General features: G+C 43.9%; 2 protein-coding genes across 7 annotated transcripts in view; both read right to left on the bottom strand.

The window, feature by feature from the left end:
- Positions 1 to 19,290, bottom strand: part of BHLHB9 (basic helix-loop-helix family member b9) — an 89,070-nt gene that overhangs the window by 29,556 nt on the left and 40,224 nt on the right. Inside the window, exons 3-6 of one of the 2 annotated variants that reach the window (XM_025371658.1) lie at positions 11,731 to 11,798; positions 11,310 to 11,387; positions 4,759 to 5,050; positions 4,493 to 4,627 (exon numbers count right to left, since the gene is read on the bottom strand). The exons of the other annotated variant lie outside the window; for it this stretch is intronic. The gene's annotated coding sequence lies outside the window, so the exon portion shown is untranslated. The remainder of the gene's footprint in view (positions 1 to 4,492; positions 4,628 to 4,758; positions 5,051 to 11,309; positions 11,388 to 11,730; positions 11,799 to 19,290) is intronic. 2 annotated transcript variants of the gene reach the window in all.
- Positions 7,839 to 13,391, bottom strand: GPRASP2 (G protein-coupled receptor associated sorting protein 2). Of its 5 annotated transcripts, none has more exons than XM_025371646.1 (5): positions 13,010 to 13,391; positions 12,359 to 12,488; positions 11,731 to 11,798; positions 11,310 to 11,387; positions 7,839 to 11,038 (listed from the first exon to the last, which is right to left on the bottom strand). In XM_025371646.1, exon 5 carries the CDS (start codon positions 10,702 to 10,704, stop codon positions 8,188 to 8,190), a length of 2,517 nt encoding a protein of 838 aa, XP_025227431.1. In that variant the 5' UTR covers positions 10,705 to 11,038; positions 11,310 to 11,387; positions 11,731 to 11,798; positions 12,359 to 12,488; positions 13,010 to 13,391; the 3' UTR covers positions 7,839 to 8,187. The 5 variants fall into 5 exon arrangements, with proteins under 5 accessions (XP_025227431.1, XP_025227433.1, XP_025227430.1 ...); XM_025371648.1 differs by having other exon boundaries at positions 7,839 to 11,167; positions 12,359 to 12,449; XM_025371645.1 differs by having other exon boundaries at positions 12,359 to 12,449.

Here is a 19,290-nt window from a genome sequence, read left to right as displayed (position 1 = left end):
AAAAAAAAAAAAAAAAAAAACCAAAAAAAAAAAAAAAAAAAGGAAAAGAAAAGAAACAAGTGGCAAATATTGCGTAAGTACAAATGATGGAGGAATTACTTCCTACCAAGGTGCAGGGAATAAGGGTGAGGAGGTATCAGACTTCAAAAAGGCCCTGGCATTTGAACTGAGCCCAAAAGGATGTTTGCCGTAGAGAGAAAAAGGGTAAGAACATTGAAGATTGAAGGGACAGCATGTGGAAAGGCATACAAGTAGTAAAGCACATAGTACAGTTGGGAAAACAACAGATTTTCCAGTGTGGCTTGACTGCAGGCAAAGTGGGGCAAGGCCTGGAGTAGTGTGAGGCACTTGAGAGTGAGAGCTTCTTTCTTTATTTCATTCTAGTCCTGGCCTTGACTTGGAAGAATGTTATGAGAGATGGAGATAGAAAGGCAGACTTGTATTAAAGGGTGCAAGGTCTTGAAAGCCTTGATAGAAAATCTGGTGGTAGTTTATAGATTACATCCCATTGAAGGTTGCTCTTTTGAAATTGGGGGGCAGAGTTGATAATTAGTGGCTGCTAAAAGTCCAGACTAGACAGATGAAAAATTCACTCTGATATTATCCCCACACAACATTTTAGGCCAGGTGACATCTGAAGTAGCCTCTATTACATAAAGTAGCCCATAATATTTATCAAAAAAGGGAGAAGGAACAAGAGGCCTGAGTGAATGATGAATTTTTTATTTCAATTACACCCCAGAAAAAGAATTGAGGAAGGATTCTACCCTCTACAAGTCAGAACAAAGGCAATCATCATCTTGCTTGGATACACACACACACACACACACACACACACACACACACACCCCCACCCACCCCCCAGTCACCCTGCTCTTTGGCTGAGATTAAAAAATTCTACAGGCATAAACTGTTTAAGTATCTGCTTTGGAGTACATTTGGGGCACAGAAGTATTTAATCAGGTCATAATTTGAAGTTTTCCAAATATAAATGCAATACCCACAACAGGAATTCTAGGCTAAGGGAGCTGTGATAAGAAAAAAAAAGATGACAGGATAGATGTATAGGTAGATTAGACAGACAGACACATAGATAGATATAGATAAATAGATACATAGATAATTTTTAAAATTATCTAAATTACAGGTACATGTCACAAAAACAGACTGCTTTTTTCACCCATAATACACTGTTGGGTCTGCCTCCTTTATTTTAACTTGTTGATGCAGAATATACAGCAAAGGTAAGCTTTACATATATTAATCTAGGTGTGGCTGCCAAAACTAGGGAAAATTACACTGTTGTTCTGACATCAAATATTTGAAACCACCTACTTGGAGTTAGCATTGGACTCTACAGGTTTAAGGGCACAATCCCCAACAATGCTGCCCCCGCTTTAGATCAGATACCAGCCCCAATTCTCAGGAAGCCACCCATCCTTCTGACTGACCACTTATAAATTCAGGAGTTCCCATGACATTATGAGGTTTCATAATTAACTGAAACAACTCACAGAACTCACGAAAAGTGCTATTATTATTATTACAGTTATATTTAAGGATACACACAGGACAAGGTCTGAAAGGATCCTGAACACAAAGCTTCCATACCCTCTCCTTGTGGAGTCAGGAAATATCACCCTACCTAGAGAACAATATGTTCACTAACCAAGAAGCTCCACTTAGCCCTGAAGTTCAAAGTTTTCACTGAGGTTTTATTACACAGGCAGGATTGATTAAACCATTGGTTATGTGACTGAACTTAATACCTAGCCCCACTACCTTCCCTGAAGGTTGAGCTGGCCCAAAGTTCCAACCTTTTAATCATATGGTTGGTCCTTCTGGTGACCAGTCCCCATCCTGAAGCTATCTAGGGGCCCACCATAAGTCACTTCGTTAGCATAACAAAGATACTCCTGTCACACAGGAAATCCCAAGGTTTTTTGAAGCTCTGTGTCAGAAACTAGGGCTAAAGATCAGCTATATTCTCTATTATACTATACCATACTTGAAGTCTTCTCTGTTGACATACTCGAAAAAACACAGAGACAAGAGACAAGACAGCTTGAGTAGAAAACCATAAGCTGAATGCTGGCCCCAGTATTTATATTATCAGAATTCTGGAGAGTAAAGAGAAGAAAATAATAGGAGAGGGTAGGAGACGAGGATGTAGGGGACTAATCCCTACCTATGATTTTGCCCCACATGCCTTGTATCTATCCTAGATTTTAAGTCTAAACAGGAGGGCCTAAAGTAGTAGAACAACATAGTTTCAACTCTATAAACTTGGTATAAACATAAGAATAGGAGTGGGATTAGAAAAAGTAATTTCTTCCTAGCAACACTTTCTTACACTGACTTTGTATGTATTGTGATATACGAAGAAATAAGCATTTGATCTTTTTTATTTTGATTGAAATTTGAAATGAGTTATTTTTTAAATTTTAAAAAAATTTTAATTTATATGGATATGTAATATTTGTACATATTTATTGGGTATAAATTATATTTTGATATAAACATACAATGTGTAATGTAATTGAGATACACATCACCTCAAATATTTATCATTTTGTTGCACTGAGAACACTCCAAATCTATTCTTCTAATTACACTGAAATACATAATAATTATTGTTAACTATAGGCACCCTATTGAGCTACTGAATACTAGATCATATTCCTTCTAACTGTGTTTTTGTACCCATTAACCAACTCCTTTTTATACCCCATCCCCAATACCCTTTCCAGCCTTTGGTAACCATAAATCTTTGTCCCATATTCCTGGCATAGAGCTCCTAGAACCCTTGCTATTTCCTGATAGGGATAACAGAAGCATCTTTTGTTACATGTGGCTTTAGTCTCAAGCTCTTGACAATAAGACCCTTGGAATCTCTGGAGTGATAGGTGTCTTTTTTTATGCTCCGAGATGACTGGTGGGTGAGGGCTACTAGATAGCTTCAAGATATGGATGGTCACCAGAAAGATCAAGGCATGATTAGAGGGTTGGAACTCAGCCTCACCCCTTGACCTCCAAGGAGAAGAGAGGGGCTGAAGATTGAGCTAATCACCAATGGTCAATGATTTCATCAATCACGCCTATGTAATGAAACCTCTATAAAAACCCCAAATGTCTGAGAGGTTCCAGGTTGGTGAACTCATTCGTATTCTGGGAAGGTGGTGTACACCAAATCCACATGGATGGCAGCTTCAGCATTTGGGACCCTTCTGGACCTTGCCATAATGTACCTCTTCATCTGACTTTTAATTTATATTCTTTATGAACCAGTAATAGGAAGTAGAGTTTCCCTGAGTTCAGTGGGCCCTCATAGCAAATTATTGAACCTGAGGAGGGGGTTGTGGGAACTCCCAACTGGGAGCTAAGTCAGACAGAAGTGTGGGTAACGTGGAGATCCATTACTTGTGATTGCTGTCTGAAGTGGGGGAGGGCAGTCTTATGGGAATGAGCCCTTAACCAGAGAAATCTGCTACTCTGGGTAGTGTCAGAATTGAATTAAACTGTAGGATACCTAACTGGTGTCCTCAAAGAATAGGAGAATTGCTTGGTGTGAAAAATCCACACATTCTGTGCCAGAAGTACTGTGGGTAGAGGAACCACTTTCTTTCACTTGGTACCCAGTGGATGCATGGGGCAGGGGGAAAGGAGGATACTCAATGTGAAAGAGGACAAGGACTTACCATGGGGTTGCTACCTGTGATGGGACCAAAGAAACACATCCTAAGGAATGAGCAGAGATCACAACACAAGAGGGCAAAGGGTATGCAGAGGGGAACTTAGGAGACTATCCATGAAGCAGTTTCTGTAGGTGCTCCCCAGAAAGACCCTCCTCTGAGGCCCAAGACAGCAGGGAGAGAGAGTGTCACATGGAGCAGCAACCCACTTTGTGTCCCTCAATGGGAATGAGATTCTGCTGCATGGGGCTGAGATCCAGGAATCCCGTTGGGGGTCGAGAAGCTTGGAGTATCCTAATGAGAAATCCTAGGTGAAGGGCCCACAGCATCTAGGTTTCCTCTCCTCGAGTCTATGTCTTCTCCTCCTTTTCCTAGAACTGCCAGGATTGAGGTTCATTCCTCTCTTGCATCCCCAGTCAGCTGGAGCCTTGCAGTAAAAGGCAGATGTATGTGTTCCCTTCTCCTGCCCTCCTCCACCCTCTGCCAGTTTTGAGCTGATATCAGCCATCCCCACTGCCTGAATACTGCCAGTAAGAAGACACAGAGTAGAATGAGTGCGGATGCGTAGCCCATGGTTCCCATCCCCACCCCTGCCTTTCCTGATCCAGCACCACAGATGTTCACGAATTGTCACTTCACCATTTCCCCGCTCTGGGCTTCCCTGAAGCCAACTCCATCCATATGCCCACCTCCCCCACCCACACATACAAACACAGGGCACTCACTGGGCTGGGAGCCTTGGGATGAGGGGATAAGGGTGTTCAAAAGGCAGGAGGGAGCAGGCGGATCCGAGGCATTACCTGCACCCGCATCTAGTCTCAGTCACCACCTCTTAGGGATGGCATCTGCCGTCCTTGCACCCACTTCCTCCAATAGCAACCGCTGCTCCTTTCCATGAATGAGTCAGGCAGGTAGACTCTTTGCTTCTTGAGCTCCTGAACAAAAGACAGATCAGCTAAGACGCTCGCGGTTGGCTGAGGGATTGTTTCCTTTACCAACAAATGCTGTAGTTCCGGTCGCCTGAGAAATTAGTTTTCAGGCTGATGCAGCATGGAAAGACACCTACCTACCTTAATATGCCGCCGTTCCTCCCACGTTCTGCTCTGCGGAGCACAGGTGTCTTCCGCCTTTCAGGTCCTTTCTGGGTGTAAGAAAACACTCCTCTCCGCAGGCCAAATCCAGAGCCTGGTCACATGACCCACCGTCAGCCCCACGTGACTGCGCAGTCAGCTTGTTCGCCGCAGTCCCCTACCACCGATGACAGTCTTCTGCCTCTGGGGTGCTTACTAGAAGACACTGAAGCTCCTTGGCCAGACAGCTGGAAGGAAGGCTGGGCTTTGCTCTGGAGGACCACTTGGCTGGCGAGGAACATTCGATGAGGATTTGGGAAATGAAGTGATTTTTAATATTTTGTATACGACTCAAGCAACATACTAAAACACACACAGGATCTGTCTTGAAACATGGTAGTAAGCAAAACAAAATTCAAACTCCAATTTGCACCACTAGGATGATCCCTGTTAAAACTTATGGTTTGCAAAGGGAGGCAAAACTGTCCCTTCCATGTACCTTACCAAACTAGGATCAGGTGGGGAAAAAAAAGCATGTTGCACTGTCAGAAAAATTATACAAAACTTAGGTAAAGTCACCATTAGTTACTGGATGTCATTTCAGGGCAGTGCTGGGATGTCTATTGATTTACCTATTTTTCAACTCTGTAGACACTGATGTTAACATGTATATATTTTATTCAATAGATATGTAAATGATTTATGTCCAGTGCAATAGATAACCTTAAATATTACAATTTATTGCCCTGTAAGATATTAACTAGTTTTGTATTTAACCTGGCAGTGTTATTCTAACATTTATTAATTTCCTATGTGTTTATAAAATTCAATGTTTTGTTTATATCTTCATATTGTGTATATTGTATATACACATATACCCTTCAACTATTTTCTTAATCCTAGCAGTTGTTCATTAACTGTGTTGAAAAATCTTTCACATATTCTTTTTACATTTACATGAGTTGTAATTTAACCTTTGAAAATTTAGAGCATTCTGAGACAAAAAAAAAATTTTGTCATGTCTAAAAATAAAACATTTGATATTTCTCCTAAGTCTGAATTTCCTCTCCAAACCAACATATATCCCTGTCTTTTCCAATTCTCCTGACTGAAGGTATGGTGTGGTCATTTTTTAAATTATCGTGGCAAAATACACATAACATAAAATTTGCCATTTTAAGCATTTTAAAGTATACAACCCAGTACATTATCAATGTTGTACAACCATCACCACTGTCTAGCTCCAGAACTCTGTTGTCACCTCAAAAGGAAATGTTATGTTTTTTACGGTAATAATTATGTGAAAAAGGTGCCATTTTTGTACCATGAACAGACTAATATTAAACTTAACACCCTTGGTAATTTTTTTTTTGAGACGGAGTTCTGCTCTCACCCAGGCTGGAGTGCAGTGGTGCGACCTCAGCTCACTGCAACCTCTGCCCCCCAGGCTCAAGCCACTCTCCTGCCTCAGCCTCCCCAGTAGCTGGGATTACAGGTGCACACCACCATGCTCAGCTAAGTTTTTGTATTTTTAGTAGAGACAGCATTTCGCTATGTTGCCCAGGCTGGTCTCGAACTCCTGACCTCAAGTGATCTGCCCACCTCAGCCTCCCAAAGTGCTGGGATTACAGGCGTGAGCCACCATGCCTGGCCCACCCTTGGTAATTTTACTTTATTTTTTTTTTAGACAAGGTCTCACTCACATCACCCATGCTGGAGTGCAGTGGTGTGATCATGACTCACTGCAGCCTCAACTTCTTAGGCTCAAGTGATTCTCCCACCTCAGCCTCCTGAGTAGCTAGGACTACAAGCACGTGCTGCCATGCTGGGCTAACTTTTTGTATTTTTAGTAGAGACAAGGCGTCAATATGTTGCCCAGGCTGGCCTTGAATTCCTGAGCTCAAGCAGTCCTCCCATTTCGGCCTCCCAAAGGGCTGGGATTACAGGTATGAGCCACTGTTCCCGGCCAATTTTAATTTTTGTCTTTAAAACATTTTATGAAAAGCTAGTCTTTCTGATAGCTCATTCATTTACAACTTTGCTAAATGATATTATCTCTAACCATATTTTAACACTTATAGTTTATTCATTTATATAATTGTCCTTTCCAGCATGCTCATCTATAACTCAAGACACAAAATGTAAGCATATTAATATTTTAATTTGTCTTATTAATGTTTGTTATCTCCCCAACGCCTGTCTCTAAGCATTTTTTTTAACATGGTATATATTTTATTCCAGACTGTGAAATGTTTAGAAATTCATATTGAAATTGCATAGGAATTGTGTACATTTACAGATGTTTTAAAAATGGAATCTAATTTTCCATACATGTCACGTTCTCTGTTTCAGCAAATATAAAATAATGTCCTTTTGTGTCAATAAACCTATCCATACATAATCATTTCAACGGCTGCATGGTATTTCCTTAACACTTTCCTTTGTCTAGGCATATAAAGGAAATCATATTCCCCATTCCATTTAATTGTGCTATCCTACTCTTTCAGCGTTTAGGTAACATTGAAGTAACACCTTACTTTGAATTGTTAAATATGCAGATTTGGCTTACTCTGTTCCCCAAACTGGCCTCTTCTCAACTTTCTAACTGCATTTCTCATCAAACTCCTTTTACTTGTTTTAGGCAGACTGGGTTCATCCATGCTACCAAAACAGATTATTCAATTACACACTTTTCTTCAAACCACCACTGCCCACTTCCAAGAGCAATCTAATGATTTGTGTTATCTTACCCAGGGCTAAGATGGTAATTTAAATGGGTCCTATAAGAAGTATTAATTTTAGGTTGCTTGTTGGGAAGGCTCATAATTGGGCAAGCAGGTCGGCAACTTGTCTTGCTCTCCTATCCTGACAAATTTGTTCTATCTCGACCAATTTAAATGGGTCCCTCTTCTCGGAAGCATTCCTCAAGTATCAGAGCCCACAATAATCTCTCCCTTCTTAGCTCAAGAACAGAATTTTCTAATGAGCGCATGTTTCTCATACTAATAATTACCTATGTTTGTAAGTGCACACGATGTATCTATACATGGTTCTTAAACTGAAGAAGGGTCACTTATGCCAATTTAAACATAGAACTTTATTGAAAACACAGACTCAAATAGAGAACCATATATTTAAACAACAAATAGCAGGGTAGCTTACTTAGGTGACACAGTTCACTGAAAGCTTAATACTGAAAAATATCGCAATCTGGACAGCAAGACAAAAATATCAACAAATGTGTTTTCAGTTTTGATATTCATCTGGCATCCACAAAATGATCCAGCTCAAAACAAGAGTTTGACGAAGTTAACATAAGCATTAAAAAATGTAAGTTACAACAAAAAAACAGACTGTGAACACCAAAGCACTACTCAGGGCTCTTTGGGAACATAAGGCTGATCAGCGGCGGGTGGTTAATCATATTAACTTTGTTGTCCCACCTCAGGATCATTTTGATTGTCTATTTGGGCTTGTAGTTGCTTAGCTAACTCCTCAAATTCACGAAATGCAGAAATAAGCGGCTCAAGACTGAAATCATCGTCAATTAAGGACATCTTTCCACTTTTTATAATGTTACTGATATTCTGAAACATTTTAATAACAATTTGAATATTATCATTTGTCTCTTCTATGTTAAAGAGACCCACAAATATTGAAAGAGCTTTGGCACTGAATAGTTTTTTTGCCACAGCAGGATTTTCAGACAAATTCAACAGCATTTTCAGAACATGAAACTTTGTTCTCGCATTGGCTGTGGTTAATAAGGACAGAAACCCGGACATATAGTTGGCAATCAGTGTGTGATAGTCAATAGTCATAGTGAGGTGTCTAAGCATCCTTATTCCAGTTAGCTGCTCAAGGGAATCCACACTATGTGCAAGGGTTTCTTCACACACTTGACATATGAATGTCTCAATCATGTTTAGATTTGGATAAGGTGGAGCCATGTGAATCATATTTTCCAAAAAACTTGTCCTAACTCTAGAGGATGGATAATTAAGCAAGGTTTCAATAAGTGAGACAACACCTGAATCTCGAATGAAATCTCGGGTAAACTGAGAAGCACTTCTCATACCCATTGCAATTTTAGATATTTCATGAATAAAAGGATCCCTAATTTTGTCCATTAATAAAAGGAGTTCTTCAAACTCTTCAGAACCAATTTTCAGCTCACATTGTATGCAGCTGCAGGACCAACCCTCAGACTCTGCACTCTCCCTGGCCCTAAGATGCTCTCGAATTTCCCGGACTGACCGGTAGGAAGGATCATACTGAAATGTAAACTCAGGATCAGGCTGATTAGGCTGAAGCAAAGATTCCTGCTCTTCCCCTTCTGGGCTAAGTTCCATGTTCTTGGGCTTTGCCTCAAGTATTTCAGAAGCCTCTTCAGGAATTCTAAAGGGGCTTGTGGATCGGAAGCCAACCCCATGAAAAAGACCAGGTTTGAATTCAACAGTGACCTCTTCCCAGGTTTGGGGCCTGGAGGATGCATTAAGTTCCTCAGCTGCATCTCTGAACCTATCATTGACCTTGTACACAGGACAGGGATTTAGGTCAAAGCAGGCCTCATCTCTGTCCCAGAACCAAGACCCAAATATGGCCTCTTCTTCAGACTCTGGCTTGGCCTCTTCTCTGGCCACAGCCCCCAAACTGGACTTTTCCTCAGCCCAGTACGTGGATCCGCCAATGGCCCCCTCCTCAGTTCCTGGCTCAGATTCACAGATTGCTGAAGCTCCACCCTCCAAACTGGCCTCTTTTTCTGCCCAGAACCAGGACCCAATAATGACTTCCTCCTCAAACCTGGGTTCTTGTTTGACCCTATCACCATCAACATCTTTCTGGACCCTGGGTTTCAAGGCGGTATTAGGATCTTCTTTGTCTCTGCACCTGAATCTACCACTGGCCTCTTCTCCAGGCAACACCCAGGACTGCTTATAGAACTCATCTTCAGACTCAGATTCAAAACAATCTTCTCTATTTGTCCTGAGCTTGGACCTGATATTTGCCTCCTCCCTGACTCTGGGCCTGAACAAGTTACTGGTATTTTCTCCAGCCCACAAGGAGAATAGGTTGCCAGCCTCATCCTCAGATCCAGACCAGGAATCAACATAGGCTTCTTGCTTGGATCTGGGCCTGGACCTGGGATTAGTCTGATGTTTAGCCCTGTGCCTGGACCTGGTATTGGAGTCTTCTCTGGGCCATGATCTGATACTTGTCTCTTCTCCAGCCCAGAAAGAAGACACTGTAGAGGTCTCATCTGCTGACCAGAACCCAGACTCATTAGAGGCCTCCTCTCTGGCCCTGGGCCTGGAATAGCACCAAGACCCCATATTAGTCTCCTCCCCTGGTCCAAACCAGGGCTGGATTCCTTTCTGACCCTGGGTGCCAGGAAAGGTTTCAGCATCCACATCAACTAGTTCTCTATCCATAGACAGGCCCTTAGATTTATTAACTGATCCAGACTCAGCAGTGGCCAGTGGCCAGGCAACGGCATTAGTCTGGGACACCCCTTCTGCCTGTGACACAGCTTCAGTCCCAAATTCACTCTGGGCCCATGCCTGAGCTTCATCCTTGGGCCTTGTTCCAGGGATTGCCTTGGCATCAGTTTTAGGACGAGCACCACCTACTGCCCTGGCATCAGTTTTGGGTCTAGCTCCTGCCATTCCTTGAGCCTCCGTTTTGGGTCTTGCACCACCCATTACTTGGGCCTCAGTTTTGGGCCTTGCCCCAGACATTGCTTGGGCATCAGTTTTGGGCCTTGCCCCAGGCACAGACTTGGTCTCAGTTTTGGGCCTTGCCCCAGTAGTTGCCTGGGTCCTAACCTTGGGTCTGACCACCAGAGGGACATCATTCTCTCTCTCAGCCCCAGCGATAACCTCATCCCCAGCCTTCTTTTCAGGCTTGGCCTGGGCGCTAGGCTCAATCTCTGCCCTAGTCATGGTACAAGTTACAAAGGAAGTCCAGTAATATACTCCTCCCCCAGTCTAAACCTTAACTACAGATCTGTCACAGGTTTGTTTCTTCACACTCTGATCTTTAGGTGATTGAGGATATAAGCTTGGAAACAAAAGTTAGAGTCAATATCCAGTCCAGTAGTCAATGAGCCTCCTTTCCAAACACAGTCTCAGTCAATAATTCAATAATACAGATTGAGTGTAGAACAGGCACAACCAAGCTAAAGGAAGACAGATATTTCCTGGATGGGTGCAGACCTGTTGAGGGTGGTTGTCAGCAGCAACTCCACCACCAGCAGAGCAGCCACTGGAGGTAGATCTAGGGAGAGAGAATGAAATGAGGCTTTGAGTCTCTTCCAATTGTGTCACCCCATGTGCAGTGAGACTGATGTTGAATGCTAGGTGGGACAGCTGGGCTTTGAGAAAGTCTCTCTGGACCAGCTGCCTGCTACAAAACAGGTCCAACAATGGTGGGAAAGTGTGTCAGCAATGGGAGGGGCCAATAAGCCCCCAGATTGGACCCTAATCACTCCCAGACCCATGCTGGTCTCCACTACCCCACCCAAAAGCATACCCACTCTCATACCAACCTTCACTGATGTGGTGCAGTTTCCCCCTCCTTTTCTTGTTCAAGTGGTGTCAAGCCCCACAGCTGACAGAAGGGGGTCCTACAGACAAGTAAACATAAATGACAGAATGGAGTGTGAGTGCTTGGTAGGTAGGCGGGCACTCTGGCCCCTGTGACAAATATATCTCTTCCCATTCAAGGGCTCAACGTATCTATGGTTTCCTGTATCCTAGTCCCTGCTCTCCGGTTTTTTCTGAGTCACAACCCAACCTACACCTATCTCGTGTCTCCTGCAAGAAATAAAAAGGATGCTGGCACTGTGCAAACCCGGCAGAATAGAAGTGGGTCCGCCACTTCTACTACAAGTGGAAGTGTATCTGCCACCTGCCATGCTCTCTGTCTCCAACTGTCCCCTACATTGCCCCCTCCCCCTTCTCACCAACCTCCAGAGCTGTGAGCCAGTCTCCTCCTCCTTGCCTTTCTTGCAGAACTGGCTAGCCTTAAAGTAGGCCTATGGACAAACACATGAAAAAGTAAGACAGTCAGGATATCAGGGGTGACAGAAGAGCACTTGGTAGACAGACCAACGCCAAGGATGAGTCCCCGTATTATTGGTATGTCTTTCAACATTCAGGGTTTTGCTGGTGGAATATTCTCATTTTATTTGGGCCGTGCTTCAAGGTTCCAGAGATAACAACTCCTTCTCTTGACGTCATACTCTTCCCATTACTCCCTTCTCCAGTTCTGAGTATTCACCACTAGGTGCGCCACATCCCCTTGCTCTGCGCAGCATAAAATGGGGGAAGGGCGCCGCATATTCTAGAAAACAGGTTGTGAATTGGTACTTGTCAGTATGTCTCCCTCATCACCCCTCCTTCCAAAGCCCACCCTTTCGTGCCCCCAGTTTAGGACAGTGGGGGAGGTAGGTGGGGATGGAAGGCGGGGGAAGCGCCATTAGAGAGGGGAAGATTATGAGGTGCTCCTGGATGCCGGACTTGCTCTGGTCACAGTCCCCTACCCCGATTCGGGTCCCCAGTCAGTGTTTAGCGCCCAACCCCCATCCCCACACACCTCCAGAAATCCAGGCAATATTCGTGCTCTTCCTTTATCTCAAGCCTCTCCTCTACAGATGCTCACTGTGTCTTGTCAGAATACGCCAGACCTACCGCGCAGACAGAATACTTTGACATCAACCTGGAGCCTGTGGGAAGGGAAGGCACCCAGGACATGGAGCCCCACAAGCCCCTTTTGGTAATCGGGGCCCGGAGTAGCAAACGCGGCTCACCTCCCGCGGACTGGGTACAGAGCCGGGACGCCGACACCCGCCGGCTTCCCTCGGCGCCCCCAACAACGGCTCCCGCTCCGCCATTTCTCCCGCAGGAGCCTCCCCCACAGCCCTCTCCGGGCACAGACACGGTCGAGGGCGGGGCGCGGGCGCCTGCAAAGCTGGCTGGGAAGCGGTCAGCGCGGTTCTCCTCTGAAGGATCTGACGGTGCCTCTCAAGCCAGCCCCTCAGCCCTTGGCCCGGCCCGGCCCGCTCTGGTCACCGCCTCCCCATCGCCAGGGGTCTCGAGCACTGCGCACCTCTCTCAAGCGCCTGGCTCCCACCTGATCGTCTCCTCGTTGCCAAGCTGTCAGGGTCCGCGGGGCAGGCTGCCTGCTGTTCCACCCTGCCGGACCACCCCCGCAACCCGGACCCCCACCTCAAGCACGCGCACTTGCCTTCAGAGGCCCAGGGCCCAGGTCGTCGGCCTCCCCCTCCTCTCCTCAGCTGTCCTCTGGCGGCTCCTCTCTTGGAGCCACCTCTTTCCCCGCGATCCGAATGGCAAAGACGCGTCCCGCCCCCCACGCCTCTGCACCAAAGTAGGCAGGGGCTGCGCAGGATGCGGCAAGAACCGCTCGCCGCGAGGGTGTCGGGAAGGGGGGCGGAGGGATACGGCGCGAAAGGGCTCGACGCCCCCTCCCAGGCCCACCGTAGTTCCGACCCCGAGGTGGGCGGAGCCAGGATGAGCCCCAGCCTGGGTGTGCGGATTGGCACCAGGGTGCCTCAGGAGGCCCCCGCGGACCCTAACGTGGCGACCACTACCATATTTCTGGCGCTGCTATAATATGTGGGACTGGCGGGCGGCTGGGGGCCCGGGCAGAGGACAGGATCGCGAGGTCTGGAAGAGCCGCGCTGGAGGGAACAGCGGATGGATACCAAACCGCCCAGTGATATGTCTGCACTCCCGCCCCAACAGCCCCCTTCACAAGAACTGCTGGGTGTCTGCCCTCTGTCTCTCCCCAGTCCCGTCACCCTCTTTCCTGGACGCTAATGGGAAAGGGGGTGTCAGCACTGCAGTGTGGGAGGGGAGAGGCGATTTCAGGCAATACAGGCCTGGGGCTCTAGGGTGGTCGTCCTGTGCGTTTCTTTCCCAGCTTCGTGGAGCCACGCAGGGGAGGAAGGTACACCTGCTCTTAAGTGAACTCCGGGGCAGGGGGCTCCCATCAAGGCCTCAACACTGCCCCTCCTCTAAAAGAAGGTAGACCTAGACCTCTAACCCTAGGAAACCAACCACTGGTCTGCACCAGACTCATTTCTTTCTGCCACACTGCTCTTTCTCATTTCAAATAGTGGCTCACGTTGGCATTGCACTGTCCCCACAGTTGCCCCCAAAAGAGGACCTCTCCCTGTCAGGACCCGCAGGAGGTCATAACAGTCCTTTCTCTTTGATGGCACCAGGTAGGGATGGTCCTGGCTCCTCTTCGGTTCCCTGTCAAGTCTTCTCTTGCCATGACATTTGACAGTGTGGAAATGTGGCTGGTATTCGCACCAGCTTGGATCTCAGCCACCTGCCACAACTACCTGTTGTTTCAGCAGTCATTCTCTGGAGAGGATCCCACCGTGCACCCCCCTCCCGGAGACAAAGCAACCTGGCTCCTTTTGAATCGCCCCCACATTCATCCTTTAATCTTGAGCCCCTCCTTTCCCTGCTTCCTGCATAGGACAGACAATGTGGTTAAATACGAAGTTGATGTTGTTACTGCTGTCCATTTGAAAACTCATTTAGATGCTACCCTCATTGTGTTTGGCAGGTAATGGTCCCCTAAAGATGTCCATGTCCTGTTCTCCAGAACCTGTACCATTTTATATTACCTGGCAAAGGATCATTAAGATTGCTAATCAGCTGAATTTAATTTAAGATTATGCTGGATTATCTTGGCCAATGTAATTGCAAGGGTACTTTAGATGTGGAAGAGGGAGGCAGGGACTCAATATCAGATTGAAGCAGCATGAGAAAGTCTACACTGGCCATTGTTGGCTTTGAAGATGGAAGGAAGCCAAGAATCAAGAAATACAGGCTGTCTCCAGAACCTGGAAAAGACAAACAGATTCTTCCCTAGAAATCCCAGAGGGATAGCTGCTCTGGCAACATCTTGATTTTAGTGTGATGAAACCCTTTGCAGATTTCCAGCCTCCAGGACTGTAAGATAATAATAAATTTGTATTATTTTAAGCCTTTCTGTATGTGGTAACTAGTTAAAGCAGCAGTATGAACCTAATACATTCACCATCCTGACGAAGTCTATTCCCCTTGACTTTCTTTACCCGTGGATCAGTCTCTGGGAAGATCTACTTTGGAGCTCATGCCTCACCACTACAAACATCAATTCCCTCTTCTTTGCTTCCTAAAGGAGAGTGATTTCTTTAATGTCCCTTATAGGTAATCTTGGAGAAAGTTCCGTTTTGCTGAAACCACTGATACTTCCCAGGTAGAAAAGGGAACCCTATTCTCCTCCTCCTCCTCCTCCTCCCTTCTTCCTTCTTCCTTTCTTTCTTTCTTTCTTCTTCTTCCCCTTCTTCCCCTTCTTCTCCTTCTTCTCCTTCTGCTTCTTCTTCCTTCGTTGTTGTTGTTTTTGAGAGGGAGTATCACTCTTGTTGTCCAGGTGCTGGGATTACAGGTGTGAACCACTGTGCCTGGCCTGATACAACTTATTACTACACTATTATCTAAATTATAAACTCTTCACACTCTGCTAGTTGGTTCCAAAAGTTCCTTCATAGTCATTTTCTTTCCTGGCACAGAATCAAATATGTGTGTACGCACTGAATGTGGTGTGTCTCTTTGGTTTACTTTAATTTGAAATAGTTTTTCAGCCTTTCTTTGCTGATTTTCCCCCAAGTTCTAGTTTATTTTATGTACACTCTCTTAGAAACCTTTGCCTACAGTCCCAGACATGAAGAAATTCTTTTTTTTTTTTTTCTATAAGCTTTGTGGCTTAACTTCTATAGTTAAATCTATGATCTGTCTCAAATTTATTTTTTGTGTGTTGTGTGAGGCAGGAGTCAAGGTTCATTTTCTTCCATATATATACCCAGTAGTCCAAGCATCATTTGTTAAAAAGACTTTCCCCAGTTGGACTGCTTGGTTCCTTTGTAGAAAAATCTAAAAATTTTATAAGTGTTGGCCAATTCCTAGGCTATTCCATTGATCTATTTATTGACCCTTACGCCAGTGCCAAACATTCTTAATTTTTGTAGTTTCCTGGCAAGTATTGGAGTCAGGTAAATACATCCTCCAACAGTGTTCTTCCTTTTCAATATTTATTGAAGAAGTTCCCTTCTTTTATTTTTCTTCCTCCTTAGTTTTCTGACTTTTTTTTCCATAATGGATAGGTGCTGAAATTTGTCAAAATTTTTTGCATCTATTGAAATGATCATATCAGTTTTCTTCTTCATTCTGGTAATTACCTTGATTTTCAAATGTTAAGCCAACCCATAATCGTGCAACAAATCCCATTGTTCATAATCTATATTTTTATATTTTATTATATATTTTTGGATTCAAGTGTTTGATAGTCACTTGATGACTATTGTGGGTAGTGGGGCAATTCTGGACACCACAAATATAGAATATTTTCATCATCATAGAAAGTTCTATTGGACATCTCTACAGTGATCTATTTCTAAATAATTTCATATTATTCCTTCACATGTAAAATCCTTCATGAGTCATCAATATCTATAGGATATATGCGTTTTTGTCCAGCCTCAGTATACCTCTTGATCTCATTTTCTTATTATGTTCCCATACTTTCTTTCTTCTCTTGTCAATTTAGTTGCAGAATGCTTATGGTTTCATCGTGCTAGCTTTCATGTTAATCCTCTCTGGAATGCTGTAACACTTCTCACTTTTATTGTACACACAGTAGTTTGGTCTAGTCCTTTTTGGTTGTCATCAAGTCCTTTTTTTCTCTTACTCTCTTACCCCAATAGGTTAAGGAGTTAGCCAAAGTCTTGTTATAAAAAATGCACACACCATTTTCTAAGCAAAAGGCTTTCTGTGCGAGTGTAGTTTGACGATATAGAGTACAGTGAAGTTTTAGGCATAAACACATCAAAGCCTTCAGCAAGTTGAACTTTTGGATCTGAGATAGGTAATTCAAGAACAATGCTAAATCCTAGAATGTAGTTCTCCTTAGTGAAGGTGTGCTCGGCTGCTTGGAGAACAAACTGTTCAGAGGCCCCTCCTGACTTCTTCTCTATTTAAAACTCATGAGCTTCTGTTTCACAATGAGAGGTTCAATGGTCTTTGGGGGCACTTTTTTCATTTCTCATGCGTGAAATACTAGTTTGTTGAGAGCATATAAGGGCAATTTTGAAGGATTTTCTATGTAGACAATAATGTCATTTGTGGGCCAGGTGCGGTGGTAATCCCAGCACTTTGGGAGGTGGGAGGATCACTTGAGGCCAAGAAGTTCGAGACCAGCCTGGCCAATATGGTGAAACACCATCTCTACTAAAAATACAGAGCTAGACTCTGTCTCAAAATAATAATAATAATAATAATAATGTCATTTGTGAACAAAGATAAGTTTATTTCTTCCTTCCACATCTGTGTACCTTTTGAGTTTATTGTTTTACTGCATTAGCTAGGACTTCCAGTACAATGTTGAATAGGATTAGTGAGAAGGGACGTCCTTGGTTTGTTCCTGATCTTTGCAGGGAAGCATCTAGTTTCTTACCCTTATGATGTTAGCTGTAAAGTTTTTGTAGATGTTCTTTATTAAGTATAAAGAGATCTCTCTGTCTTACTCAGTTCAGGTTGCTATAACAAAATGCCATATACTGAGTGGCTTAAATAATAGACATTCATTTCTCACAGCCGTGAAGGCTAGGAAGTCTAAGATGAAGGTGCCAGCAGATTTGGTTGCTGGTGAGGTCTCACTTCCTAGCTTGTTTTCCTAGCTTTTGTTTTCATTGAGTTTTTCCATTGATTTCCTATTCATTCGTTCATTCACCTTCTCATTGTGTTCTCACATGGTTATTCCTCAGTGTGTGCATGTGGGGGGGGGGGTAGGTGGGGAGAGAGACAGAGAGATCAAGCTCTCTGGTGTCTCTTTATAAGAGCACTGATTGGCCGGGCGCGGTGGCTCAAGCCTGTAATCCCAGCACTTTGGGAGGCCGAGGCGGGTGGATCACGAGGTCAGGAGATCGAGACCATCCTGGCTAACATGGTGAAACCCCGTCTCTACTAAAAATACAAAAAACTAGCCGGGCGTGGTGGCGGGCGCCTGTAGTCCCAGCTACTCGGAGGCTGAGGCGGGAGAATGGCGCGAACCCGGGAGGCGGAGCTTGCAGTGAGCCGAGATCGCGCCACTGCACTCCAGCCTGGGCGACACAGCGAGACTCCGTCTCAAAAAAAAAAAAAAAAAAAAAAAAAAAAAAAAGAGCACTGATCCCATTTTGAGAGTTCCATCTTCATCAGATAATCTAAACCTGATTAACTGCAAAAGGTCCCACCTCCATATGCCATCACATTGGTTGTTGGAACTTCAATATACACATTTGGTGTGGGACATACACATTTAGCCCATAGCACCTCTATCCCTAGTTTTCCCAGAGTTTCTCTTTTTAAAATCATGAATGGGTGTTAGATTTTGCCAAATACTTTTGCTGCTCTATTGATGTAATAATGTCATTTTTCCTCTTTAGCCTTTTGATGTGATGGATTAATTGATTTTTGAATGTTGAAACATTCTTGCATACCTGGAATAAATTCTACTAGGTTGTGGCATATAATTCTTTTTATACATTGTTCGATTTGATGGGCTAATATTTGTTGAGAATTTTTACATTTATCTGTGTAAGGGATATTGGTCTGTTTTACTTTCTTGTAACTTTTTTACCTGGTCTTGGTATTAGGGTAATGCTGACCTCATAGCATTTTTTAAGAAAGTATTCCCTTGGGTTCTATTTTCTATGAGAGACTGTATGGAATTACTATAATTTCTTCCTTATATGTTTGGTAGAATTCACCAGTGAACCCATCTGGGCCTGGTGCTTTCTCATTTGGAAGTGTATTATGCATTGATTGAGTTTCTTTTTTTTAAATTAAATTTTATTTTAAGTTCCAGGATACATGTGTAGGATGTGCAGGTTTTTTACATAGGTAAACTTGTGCCATGGTGGTTTGCCGTATCTATCAACCCATCACCTACGTATTAAACCCCACATGCATTAGCTATTTATCCTCATGCTCTCCCTCCTCCCACCCCCTTCAACAGGCCCCAGTGTGTGTTGTTCTCCTTCCCGTGTTGATGTGTTCTCACTGTTCAGCTCCCACTTATAAGTGAGAACATGCAGCGTTTGGTTTTCTGTTCCTGTGTTAGTTTGCTGAGGATAATGGCTTCCACCTCCATCCATGTCCGTGCAAAGGACATGATCTCATTCCTTTTTATGGCTGCATAGTATTCCATGGTGTATATGTACCACATTTTCTTTATCCAGTTTATCACTGATGGGTTTTTGGGTTGATTACATGTCTTTGCTATGATACCATTTCTTTATTGGTTACAGGCTTAGGCAGATTATCTATTTCTCCCTGGGTTTGTTTTGGTAGATTGTGTTTTTCAAGGCATAGTTCCATTCCAGCTAGGCTATCAAAGTTTTGGACAAAGTTGTTCATAATATTCTTTTTTTTTTTTTTTTTTTTTTTTTTTTTTTTTTTTTTTTTTTTTTT

The sequence above is a fragment of the Theropithecus gelada genome, chromosome X (assembly GCF_003255815.1).
Source record: "Theropithecus gelada isolate Dixy chromosome X, Tgel_1.0, whole genome shotgun sequence".
NCBI lineage: Eukaryota > Metazoa > Chordata > Mammalia > Primates > Cercopithecidae > Theropithecus > Theropithecus gelada.
Note: the sequence above shows the minus strand (reverse complement) of the source record. Positions and strands in the feature narration are given on the sequence as shown.